Genomic DNA, 13,000 nt, shown 5'->3' on the forward strand with positions numbered 1-13,000 from the left:
GATCCCTGACACTGTAGGTTAGATGGGGCTTGGAGCAGCCTGGGACAGCGGAAGGTGTCCCTGCCATGGCAGGGGTGGCACTGATGTCCTTTAACGTCCCTTCCAGCCCCTGCCCCGGGCAGCAGCGGGCACGGAGCCGCAGCGCGGGGGTCCGGCGGTGCCGGGGCTGCCGAGGGGGCGGCGCTGGCCCCGGGGGAGGCGGGGACGGAGCGGGACGGAGCCGTTCGGAGCCGTTGGGAGCGGGGCGGTGCCGGGGCGGGCCCGGCGCCGGGCGGGCGGGCGGAGAGGTGCCGAGGGAGGCATCGCCGTGCGAGCGGCGCCCCGTGTGCCTCCTGCGGCCCCGGCCAGCAGCCCCGGGCCGGGGCATGGAGGCGGCGCACAGCATCCCCGTGCTCGACGTGCTCCGCCGCTTCGGGGTCAGCGAGAGCTGCGGCCTCAGCCCCGAGCAGGTCCGCCGCAACCGGGAGAAGTACGGCCCCAATGGTCAGTGCGGAGCGACGGGATCAGTGCGGGGGATGCGGGGCGGGCGTGGGACGGGGCAGCGATAACGGGACACCGGCAACGGGATACCGACATCCCGGCTGGGACCCGACCGGGACCGGGACTGAGACCGGGATCCTCTCCACCGGGATCAGGATGGGGACCGGGATCCTCCCCGCCGGGATGGGGTTGTGGACCTGGACCCTCCCCACCGGGATGGGGTTGTGTATCGGGATTCTCTCTACCGGGATGGGGATGGGTACCGGGATCCTCCCCGCCGGGATGGGGTTGTGGATCTGGACCGGGATCCTCCCCGCCGGTCCCGGCAGGGTCCGGGGTGCTGCCCCGGAGCATCCTCCCGGCCCCGGCTGTGCGGGGATCGCTGGGGATGTGCCGCGGGACACCTGTTGATCAGGGCAGTGTTTACCGGCTATAATTGAAGGCTAATTGCAGCGGGTTCGGGCGGCCAGGAACGTCGGCAATTAGCGGGGTGTTAATTTCGCTGGCGGAGTGACAGAGAGCGGGGAGGGACAGCGATATCTCGTTACCAGGAAGGAAAGAGGGGAAGGTCTCGTTGCCTGCGGGTGACCGAGGGAAGCCCCAGAAGAGCCGTCAGAGGTGTCCTGGGGGGATCTCTCGCCCCCGCCGCAGCCCTGCCTGTGGGTGCTGTGCGACAGGGAGCGGTGGTGGGGACAATGTCCGTGTGTGTCCCGCCCTGCCGGTGTCACACTCACCCGGGGGACCCTCTGCGGGCACCTGGGCATCTTCACGGCACTGAGAAGGGGAATCTGTAAACGCTTTGAAAGTGCTCAGTGTGCCCAGGAAGGGCTGGCCGGCGTGTCCGCACCTACCCAGGTGATTTGAGGGTGGCTTTGTTCAGGCTGTGCCCGAGCTGGGTCCTTAACTCTGCATAGCAAACAGGAGGGTTGGGGTGGTGTGCTCCGGTGCTTTGGGGCAGTGAGCCCCTTCTCAAACTTCTGCAGGAGATCAGAGTGTAAACTCTCCCCTGCGTTAGAGCTTGTTGCATCTGCTTTTTGCTTGATCCTCACGGATGAGGCTTAGGGAAGCCTGAGTAGATGCTGGCAGCATTGCTGTGTGCATTTCTGTCTGTTAGGTGGGATCAGAGGGCTGTGGCTCCTCCAGCCCTGTGCTGAGCTGTGCTCAGGGCCCCCCATCCATCCATCCCAGCAGTGCTCCCTGTCCCAGGCAGCTCCAGCTCTGTTCCCTGGGCCAGCATGGTCAGGGCTGCCCTTGGGAGCTCTTGCCATGGAGCGCCTGCACAAGCTGCGAGCAATGGAGCATCACACCTGCTCCTGCTGGGCTTGATTTTGGAGAAGGGCAGCTGGGGCCCTGTCTGGTTAACTGGGAGGAGCCCCTCTGCTTTGGGGGCTGAAGGCAAAATACATCCTTAATGCAAAGTACATCCTAAATGCAAAATACATCCTAATCCAACAGGTGGCTGCTCTGATCTCGGGGTACAATTGCAGCCAGTCTCTGGCCCACAGGAGCAGGCTGAGGGGTGGTCTGTGCTGTGCAGCAGGGTGCCACCATGGGCATCACCATGGTGGGGCTCCTGGTGGCTTTGTCCCTGTGCTGTTTGCCCAAGTGAATCACCATCCCTGAGTCAGGCACGTTGGCTGCTCCGTGGCACAGGGCTCTGCCTTGACAAAGGGAGCTCAGAGCTGTGACGTAGGTGCAGAGCAGAGGGTTAGTGGTGGTAATTAGTTTGCCTTTAATTTTTTTTTTTCTTTTTGCTTCCTCCTCTTGCAAGCTGTGGCTCTGTGCTCTCCTCACGTAGCAGTTTTGTTTCCCATGCACCCCAGCTCTGGTTTCTCATGGGCTGTTGGCTCACAGGAGCTGCTGACTTTGGGGTGTCCTGTGCCTCTCACCCCCCAAGCCCAGCTCTGCTGCTCCTGTGCTGCACAGCCTGCAGTGATGTGCCTGAATCTTGAGGGCAGTGCAACCCTCAGTGAAATGTGGTTGAAGGTTTTCAAGAATTCTGAACTTCTGCAATTTCTGAGCAATATTTATGTGTTTCTCATGGTGCAAATGAGACGTAGATGGTTTACAACACCTTAAAACCATGCAGATAGGGACCTATGTGGTTTGCTTGGTTTAAAACCTTAGTGTTAAGCAGAAAGTGGGTTTTTTTCCAGCATGGTGAGAACTTGCAGGTTGTGTTGTGGCAGCAGGTACCTTGAGTGTCCTGTTTGGGAGAGCTTGGGGTGAGGGTGCCACAACGGAGCAGCTTGGGACGACGAGCTGGGCTGTATTAAATTGCACTTCAATTTAGCTTTAAATTAAACTCTAGCAGCAGGAGTGTGGGGCAGTTTGGTGACTCGTTTGAGCTTGCACAGAAGAGGAAGAAAAATCTTGTGTGGCTCGAAGTGCAGAGCAGGCCCTGAGCTCCAGCTACTTTCATTTTCGCACCCTCCTGTCTCACATTCATTCATTTCCTTCTAATCTTGAACTTCAAACTGCCAGTGTGGTCGTGAATCACCATCTAAAATACATCATCTTTCTGAAAAACTGCCTCCTGACATGCTTCACAGAGCTGCTGGCTGCTGCTTTTTTATTGCATTTAAAAAAATACGAGCTGCAACGAGCTCTGACGTTAAGTGAGAAGCAGCCATCATTGGTGTGACTGATGTAAAATTATTTCATTTTTTGGGGGCGGTATTCTTTTGGAGCTTAAAATTGTTGTTTTTTTCAGATCCAGGGCTCACAAACACATTTGCAGGAGGAAGCAGAGAGCAATAGTGATTATTTGGTATCTCCAGCTCGTGGCTGGGGAGCCAAGCAGTGTGGTACAGATTAGTGGAGTGGAAGGAGATATTTCTGCATTAGGAAGAGCTTGTGTTCTCGTTTCAGCTCTGTCATCAGTGCTGTCAGCGTGGCCTTTCATTTGCCAAGGAAACTGGAGAAGCCACAGAACATTTAGGTCTCACCATGGCAATTCTGAATCTCCCAAGTCAATTTTAATTAATAAATGCTTTGGATGTCTCACATGTGCCTGGCAGGTGCTTCCCTGTACCTCATCCCATCCACCAGCTCAAGATCCACAGGTTGTTTGTTTTTGTTTTTACCACAAAACTTAAAAAAAACCCCAAACAAACAAAAATAACCAAATGCACATCTGTTATTTTATAACAGACTGAGCAGGAAGGTATGGGCATGTACCCTTCCTAAATGTAAAACCAGGGGCACAATTTCCCTTGAAATTATTTGATTTTTGCCAAGGAACAACAGATGTAAGCAGGAGTTGCTTTGTGGACAGACAAGTGATTTTTCTGTTTTAAATATAGCTCTGATTTATCTCTTCTAAATGGATTTCTGAGTGTAAATGAGCATACATTTCAGGCAGGATATTGCAGGCATTAATGTGTATGCATAATTTTATTTGCTCCATCGGTAACCTAAATGGGCTGTGAATGTCAGCAGAGTCAAACTCGAGGCTCCAGCATAGGGGTGTTTATCTCATCTTTCATCTCCTCTGACTCTGAAGCTCTGCTGTGGTTGGAAACTCAGCTGGGCAGGGCCATCCTGCCTGTGGGGCTCCTTGGGGCTCACCCATCCTCTCCTCTCCCTGCCCTGCTCTGGGGGTGTCCCCACTGTGGTACCCCGTGCGCTGCAGATCCCAGGCCTTGCTGCAGGTGCAATGGAGCTGCAAACCAGCTTCAGCTCAAAGCCCACCAGCAAATTTGGTTGTTTTTTCCACCACACCTCCCTGTGTCTCTGCCAGCCTCACTCAGGATCCCCAGATCCCTGTGTGTATTTTCCCACTGCGTGCCCAGCCTGCCTGGGCAGGAGGAGGAGACATCCCCCAGCCCAAATCCAGCTGGGCTGTGCTGCTCCTCTCCTCAAACCCACCAAGGCTCTTTCTCAAGGCAGGAGCACACATCTGAGCCCCTGTTTTGCTAGAAACACCGCTGATAGCTGATTTATTTGCACCCTTTTTGAGCTGTGTGTGTCGGCACACGCGTGTGTCTGCGCCTGCGGCGGGGGCTTGACGTTGGATTTGCTGCTGGCGGTTGCTAACGAGCCAAGGTTATGCTCCAGCTCTCTCTTGACAATAATAAAAAGCAAAAAAAAGAGAAAAAAATTTCCTATTTCACGCTGAAGTATTTGAGGTGGCAGCAAGGAGAGGAAAAGCAGCATTTTCTGACTCATCAAACTCTGCGCTCTGTTCCTCTGTGCATCGCCCACCTCTCCCACCCCCGAAACACACGCTGAACACTCTGATTCATAAACATGCTACGGGTTGGGGCTTTTTTTTTTTTTTTTCTCCTCCTCCAAATCCTTTCCCTGAGGAGACATGCTGAGGCATTCAAACCTTGTGAGTGCCTTCAAATTTGGGGAGAGACTACACAAAGTTTTTGTAATTGACAGGGAAACTTTGGATTTTCATCCCCGTGCCATCCTCTGAGGTTACCTGCATTCACACCTACCTTTAAAAAACACTGTGAATCAAGAGCAAGGTTCAGAAAAACTGACATCTGCTGTCTAAATGCTGCAGGAACCAGGGAAGGAAGGTTTGCAGGGCCATAAGGCATAATAACTGCTGTGGGAGAAGGGATTGTGCCTGCAGGTCCTGTGTTTACCCCTGGGGTTGGTCTGCCTTGTGGCACAAGTGTTGTTTCATGAGTGTTTTTATTTCATTGCTGGGTTTAAAGCTGGGGGTGGTAGAGCTGGTGCTACCAGCTCTACCGATTTAAGAGGAGCTGGATGCACTGTGCATGCCCAGATGCTGGCTTGGGATGTGCTGCTTCCAGTAAGGGGCTGGAATGTGTCCTCCAAAAACACCATTAGGAGCAAAATATTCTTCTCCCAGGGTAATCCTTTCCCTAGTAATTCAGGTGTCTCTTTTGAAGTCCCTACTCCAGCCAAGGGTGTATGGCCATCCTGGAGCCATACTTGCCATCACCACAAAGTCACACCTCTGCTCTTTGCCATTTCAGCACCATTGGTCTTTCTGCATGTTTTAAACCTTTTCTTACCTCCAGATCTGATTTGCAGTGTTCCATTTCTGTGGTCATCTCCCCCCCAGGGTAAATCCCTGAAAAATCCTATTAATAATTACGTTGCAAGTAAGTTTCCCTTTCTAAAGCTTCCCTCAAACCCATTTTTCTTGAGCGAAAAGCCTCACTCCATGCCTGCTGCTGCTGCTGCTTTCTTCCTCCCGAGGAGAATTTTAATTTTTGAGAAGCATCCAAGCTGCTGCCTTTTCACTCTGCGTTTGATCTGCTCCTGCAGAAGGGATGGTGTGACAACAGGAGGCTCCTGGCTGTGGCTTGGCTCTGTCCTGGCACAGCCACAGCCCTGGTGATGCCCCTGAAGAGGGGCCAGGGGTACAAATGCTGGCTGAAAACAGGGCTGAGCAAGGCTCAGGGCTGGGCAAGGGACACTTCAAGTGCCTTCAAGCAGGTGGTTGTTGTTTCTGGTGGTCTCTCAGGACCAAGGCTGATGCTCTCTGCACAAAACCTCCTTGGAGAGCAGCATTGCCAGGGCTGCCCTGAGATTTGCATCAGGGATCTGAACTGCCCATCAAAGGGCTGCTGGCAGCCCCAAGGTGCTTCTATTTTCACAGCCCTGAAAAATGAGGTGGTTTGATGCTTTTTTGTGTGCTCAAACCTCTGGAGGAGCCAGCTTTGATTTTTCTCCTACACACAGCGCTCGCAGAGTCAGTTGGGATGCTGATACCCCTCCAAAATGTTGTTGGGGGATTTTTTTAGGGTTATTTTTTGTGAGCTATGAGCCAGATCCTGAGTGTTTGCATCCTGTGCCTTTTTCCCAGCTGGTGCTGCCCCACTTCTGGGGAAGGGGCCCCTCCCTGGACCAGCCCCAAAACTCCTCTCTTGGTCCATCCAGATCACCTGGGGGGCAGTGGGTGCTCCATCCTGTTAATGCTTTCAGGGCTGTTGAAAGAAGGACTGAGAAGTTAAGAGCAACACCTGGGTTGCATTCCATGGGGGATTAGGGCATTTAAGGCAGAATAAAAAACCTCTGTGGGCAGGTAATGCTGGACATGTGGGTGCTGACATTACACGAGGGTGCTCTAGAGTTCCTACTCACTATTTTTGATGGGAAAAGCCCATCAGAGCAGTGCTCTCTGCCCAGCCCCTTGCTTCTCTCTGCTGGTCAGGAGCAGTGGAGCTGCAGGCATGAGGCTGTTTTCTCCTGGGCTGGCTGCTGGGGTGTGGGTTAGGGCAGCAATAGGCTGGAAAAGTGTTCCAGAGGTGAGGCACCTGGAGTGGACCAGGAGCTGGAGCAGGATGGTGTTTTCTGGCACTCATGGTCTCAGTTACAAGGTAAAAATACATGATTATCAGAAGAATGTTGGGTTTTTCTGCTAGCTTTTTAAACATTTCTTTCCTTTTTTCACTTTTCACCCTCCTTTTATCCCTTCCCCTGGTTCTCAAGGATGAGCTCCCATTGCATCTCAGCTGGGGTGAAGGCAGTGCAGGCAGCCCCTCCTGCTCAGCTGGAACACCTTGGGTAGGAGAAGGAGCTGGGAATGGGTGGAGGAGAAGGGGCCTGGGCTGCTCTGGGTGGCAGCAGGACAGAGCTGTCTGGGCGTTCAGTCCAACCCAGTGCAATGTTAACACGCAGAAAACTCAGAAAGGACCAACCCCACATTGGTGTTGAATGGGGTTGAAGCCCATTCATTATTCTGCATATGATAATTCTTTTTTTGGGTGATATTGTTACTCATGATCTTTTTTTTTTTTTTTCCCCTGTATGTTGGTGTTGGTAGCACTGGCAGTAGAAAGTACATCAATAACCTATATTTTTTAAAAAAATCCCCAGTGCTCAGTGGAGCTGCTGTTAGTACCAGTAACCTCACTGCAAAACAGGTAGCAGAATTTGGTCTGGATCTTTTTTTTTTGTATTTCAGTGTTGGTAGCACTAGAAGTAGAAAGTGTATCAATAACCTGTATTTCTTAAAAAATCCCCAGTGCTCAGTGGAGCTGCTGTTAGTACCAGTTACCTCGCTGCAAAACAGGTAGCAGAGATCTGGAATCCAGAATTTGGTCTGAATCTTTTTTTTTTTTTTTTTTTTTGTATTTCAGTGTTGGTAGCACTAGAAGAGGAAAGTACATCAATAACCTATATTTTTTAAAAAAAATCCCCAGTGCTCAGTGGAGCTGCTGTTGGTAGCAGCTACCTCGCTGCAAAACAGGTAGCAGAGATCTGGGCTGGAAGTGTAGAAATGTCGAAAGAACTGAGCCAAACAGCAGCAGAGAAAATTGTGGTTACTCCAGTATTTCCATGACGTGAGCGAGCACCGGAGGCTGCTCCGGGGGCGGTTAACCCTTGGCGGGCCGGGCTGCAGCGCTGCCTGCAGCACACACAGGAGGCTCCTAATTCCCTTCAGCATTCATGGGATTCATGCTGATGATCCTCTCCGTGACTGGCCGCAGTCAAGCCCGTCATCCCCTGAAAGAAGGGAGGACTCATCTGAGTCCGCTGAGATGCCGAATTAATCCTCACCAGCGATTAACCTGGTGTCTGTTACAAGCATTTGCTGCTTTGCCGTGGGAACCTCCCGGTTTCTGAGGTTTGGCTGCTCGTTATCACTCTATAAAATCCTTTTCTCTTTCTCACCCGCAGAGGTGGCGAGTGTGAGGTCAGGCTGTGGCTTGGTGGTGATCCCATCTGCCCGGTCCAGCACATCCCTGGGTATTGAGGACATAGGGTAGCATCAGTTTGTGACCTGGGATGGCTGAAAGCTGAAATGTTGTAGCTCTTGTTAAAGTCCAGATCTGTAATAGTCCTAAACCTGTGTCACTGCTCTGATCATCAAAATCCTCCTAAAATTTCAATGCTCAGGAATCTGCTGGATGTGCTGATGCAGGTCCTGGCTTTGTACCCTTTGGTCATACCTGAACCCACTTGAGATGATATATACACTTACGTATCCCATTTGAGATTTTATATACATGTTCTTCATTTGAGATTGTATATGTGTGTCCCATTTGAGACTACACATATGTGCTCCATTTGAGAGCAACACATGTCCCATCTGAGATTTTTATATCTATGCATATATATATATATATATATATATATATATAATCTCCCATTTGAGATTTTATATATTTATATAATGTCCCATTTGGGATTATAGATGTATGTCTTATTTGATAACCAAAAATATAACTTATTAACCCACTGATAACATATATATATATTATATATATGTATTACATATGGTATCTTTTTAAAATATATATGTATGTATACATATATATATAATCATATACAGTATATATATACAGTATATATATACAGTGTATATATATGAGTATAATTTCCCATTTGAGATTATAGATGTATGTCTTGTTTGATAACCTACTAGCATAGCTTATTAGCACACTGATAACATATATGTATATATAAAAAATATATGTATACATACATATATATAATACATATACAGTATATATATGTGTGTGTATAATTTCCCATTTGAGATAATAGATGTATGTCTTATTTGATAACAACTAATATAACTTATTAACACACTGATAACATATACATAATATATATATTTTATATAGGTATATATACATACATATATAATATATATACAGTATATATGTGTGTGTGTATAATTTCCCATTTGAGATTATAGATGTGTCTTATTTGGTGACCAACTAATATAGCTTATTTACCCACTGATAACATATAAAATTTATATATTTTTTTATATATGTGTGTATATATACAGTATATATATATATGCAGTACATATATATACAGTATATATATATACACTGTATATATATTTATATATTTATATATATAAATATACATACATATATAAAAATAAATATATATTTATATATAAATATACATACATAAATATAAATATAAATATATAAATATATAAATATATAAATATATAAATAAATAAATATATAAATAAATAAATAAATATATATATATATATATATATATATATAAAATTTCCCCCCCATACAAACATTTGCAAGTAACTATGGGACACCTTTGAACAAAAACCCCTTTCTGGAGGAAAACCAGGCCGGGGCAGTGAAAAGCTGTGTGTGTGTCCCTCTGGGAGCCGGGCGGTCCTGGCGGGCGGGGGAAGCTCTCGGTGCCGGTCTCGGTCCCGGTGCGGTGTTTGGGAGGAAATCCGCTCCTCGCTCCGCGTGTCCCCTGTGCCCCTGGGTTCCTGCCCGCGGTATTTTTGCTTCGGGTGTTTCCTGCTCTTGGAGCGCTCCGTGTGTGACAGCGGGGGCAGGGATGGCCGAGAACCCGGGCTGGCTTGTCCCTGTCCCCGAGTGCGCTCCGGTCACCCGCGGGTCCCCAAATGAACCGTGCCCGGGCTGCCTGAGAGAGCTGTTCCAGCCGCCACAGCCGCTCCGTGTCCTCCTGGGGTCATGAATGGCCAAAACGCATTTTTTCCTTTATTTTGTTTTGGCTTTTTCCCTTGCGTTTCTGGAGAAACCCCCTGGAGCGCTTGCAGAGCTGTCCTCAGAGCACATGCAGGGCTCCGGGTGTTTTGGTTAGATGCGTCCTTTATTATACAGGGTGGGCTTTAAAATAATAACAACAATAACAATAATATAGGGCTAAATAGAAGGGATTATGATGATGATGATGGAGGTTGTTTGTTTTGTTTTGTATCTTTCTTTCTCTGGTTTGGAAACAGTTTTCCTTGCATGGGTCGGTGATAAAAAGCAGTTGTTTTTTGGGAAGGCTGTGTGGGTGGGGGAGAGTCTCTCCTCTTCTGCTTCCTTCCAAAGGGGAGTGAAAGCTCAGAGATGCTCGAGGAGGAGCTGAGCTGGGCAGTGCTTAGCTGAGCTGGCTGGGTTTAGCTGAGCTGAGTTTAGCTGAGCTGGGTTTATCTGAGCGGTGTCCCTGTCTCCGGCCGTGCCCCAATCCCCGGGGCCCGGCCGGGCTGGATCCAGCCCAGCAGGAGCAGCCGAGGTCGGGATAACCCTCCCCTTCCCCTCACCTGCCTGTCTGCACTTTCCTTTTTCCATTCCGCAGCCTCCCGAGTCAACAGCAGGGCTAAATTAAGGAACCTGTGGGGAGCGAGTGGAAAAGTGAAAATGGAAAAGGCTGGCTCAGCAGGGAGAGGGGAAGTGATGGAGCACGGAGGGTTCCCCTCGGGTCATCCTTGGGGTGTTCTTTGGGGGTTTGCAGCTTTTCTGGGCTTTTCCACGCTTTTGAGAGCCAGGGACAGAAGACCTCTGGGGTTCCTCCTCTGTTTATAAAGCCTATTCAAACTATTCTTCCCTTTTCCACACAAATATACTTAATTTCCCTGTATTTACACACATATATATATATATATAAATAAAATTTTATACTTATGCACAAATATATGCTGGTATCATGTTTGTATACATATATGTATAATATTTCATCTTTATAGACCTTTATAAAGCCTAATTCAAATTATTCTTCCCTTTTCCGCTCAAATATATTTTGATTTCCCTGTATTTTTATATCTCTCTCTAATATATATAAGATTTTATCCTTATGCACAAATATATGCTGGTATCATGTTGGTATACATATATGTATAACATTTCATCTTTACAGGCCTTTATAAAGCGTAATTCAAATTATTCTTCCCTTTTCCACTCAAATGTATTTATATTTCCCTGTATTTATATATAAGATTTTTTTCTTATGCACAAATATATGCTGGTATAATGTTTGTATACATATATGTGTAATATTTCATCTTTATAGGCCTGTATAAAGCCTAATTCAAATTATTCTTCCCTTTTCCACACAAATATATTTCAATTTCCCTGTATTTTTTATATATATATAAGATTTTATCCTTATATGTTCCATATATATATATATGATTTTATCCTTATGCAAAAATACATGTTGGTATCATGTTTGTATACATATATGTATATTTTAATATTTCATACATATATGTATAATATTTCATCTTCATAGTCACACACACAGATATTATGTATATTTGGGAGGTGATTATGAAAAAACCCTAGAAGGGACTCATATTTCCAGGGATCTCCAAGTATCTCATTCCAGGAAAGGAACTCCTTCAACTACACAGAAATGTGTGATCCCCAGAGAGTTCATCCATGAAAAGCATTAATTGTCCAAGTCACCCCTTTTTTCCCATCCAGAAAAACAGATCCTTTCTATCCTACAGAAATTTTTTTCTTGTGATATAATCCAAACTAAGGGCCGGGTAGACTTCATTTTCCATGAAAACCCATCCAAGAGGATTGCTGAAAATAGACTGTTCTCTGAGAACAGATACCAGAAAAAGCAAAGGGAGGGGTGGAGGCAGGTCATCTGGGGCAAGGAGTTCTGCAAAATAAATTCATGATTGATAATCTCAGTTTGAGTTAAAAGCAACCCTTGTGGATTAAGGGATACATTACCCTGGATGTATTTTATCATCCTGATTTTATTGATCATGGCAGATGCCTTGGGATGGGATGCCATGTTCAAACTTTGATATTCCCCACAGGTTTGCCATGACGGAAACATTTCCTCCAGAAAACAAACAAATGGAAAAAAGACTCCAACCCAACTCCCTCCAGACCTCAGCACATCAAGGATGGAGTTGGATCCATTCAGCCTCGAGCTTGGGGCAGGGAATTTTTCCACCCCATGTTCACAGTCTGGGTGTTCATGATCCATAAATGCAGAGTTTGGGCCCTGGGGCTTGGCTGCAGGCAGGATTGATTAAAAGATAGCAATTAAAACAAGCATCAGCTTTTGGAGGGGTCAGGGTGAGCAGGTTCCTCACCTTGGCAGGGAAGGGGAAAAGATGCAGTTTGGATTTAAAAGCAATATCCTTCATTTCTGCTGAGTTTTCTTAGTAGTTCTTAGTTTCTGGTGGGTTTTTTTGGTTGGTGTCCTTTTGGTTTTGTTTTGTTGTTGTTGATGGTGGTTTTTGGTTTTGTTTTTTTAATGGATGCTGCAGGTTTGAGGCTCTGTTTCAGTAACTTTAGCTACATTTGTAATGTAATTTATTATTTCTGTTTCTTACTTATTTTTATTATTTATTGGTATATTTTCCAAGACATACAAATGTGATATCTTTAATGGTTTATCACAACCTCGTGGAAGTTGCTTGTCTCAGTGTAAAGGAATATTGGAGCTGGTCCTTGGGGAGGGAGTTCTGCTGTTCCCCCACTGGGCACAGCAGCATTTCTGTGTTCTGAGCAGCATCTCTCCTCCAGAATCAAACACATCCCTTTGGAAAAATGCATCCCAGTCTCATTTTCTTACTTGGAGTCTTTTCAGTTCAAATATTTTTTGGAAAAATAGGATTTTTCTTAAATCCTTTGGGATTTTTAGGAAAAAAAATCCCAAACGTGGTCCCACCTTGTTGTTTCCCAATTCTTGCAGAATTCAGCTGAAAGGCTCAGCCCAATTTTGGTTCCTCCCCTGGGGTGTTTGAAGGTGCTGGGCACCCTGTGAGCTGACCTGGCACTGGGGGCATCACTGGGGCTCCTGGCACTGCCACCTCTGCAGCTCCTGTGCTTGG

General features: G+C 47.2%; 1 protein-coding gene across 1 annotated transcript in view; it reads left to right on the forward strand.

The window, feature by feature from the left end:
• Positions 1 to 276: 276 nt before the first annotated feature.
• Positions 277 to 13,000, forward strand: part of ATP2A3 (ATPase sarcoplasmic/endoplasmic reticulum Ca2+ transporting 3) — a 63,008-nt gene continuing 50,284 nt past the window's right edge. The window contains exon 1 of the mRNA XM_058037400.1: positions 277 to 483. Coding sequence (XP_057893383.1) covers positions 366 to 483 — 118 coding nt within the window. The 5' untranslated portion in view covers positions 277 to 365. The remainder of the gene's footprint in view (positions 484 to 13,000) is intronic.

This window comes from Melospiza georgiana, chromosome 19, assembly GCF_028018845.1.
Source record: "Melospiza georgiana isolate bMelGeo1 chromosome 19, bMelGeo1.pri, whole genome shotgun sequence".
Taxonomy (NCBI): domain Eukaryota; kingdom Metazoa; phylum Chordata; class Aves; order Passeriformes; family Passerellidae; genus Melospiza; species Melospiza georgiana.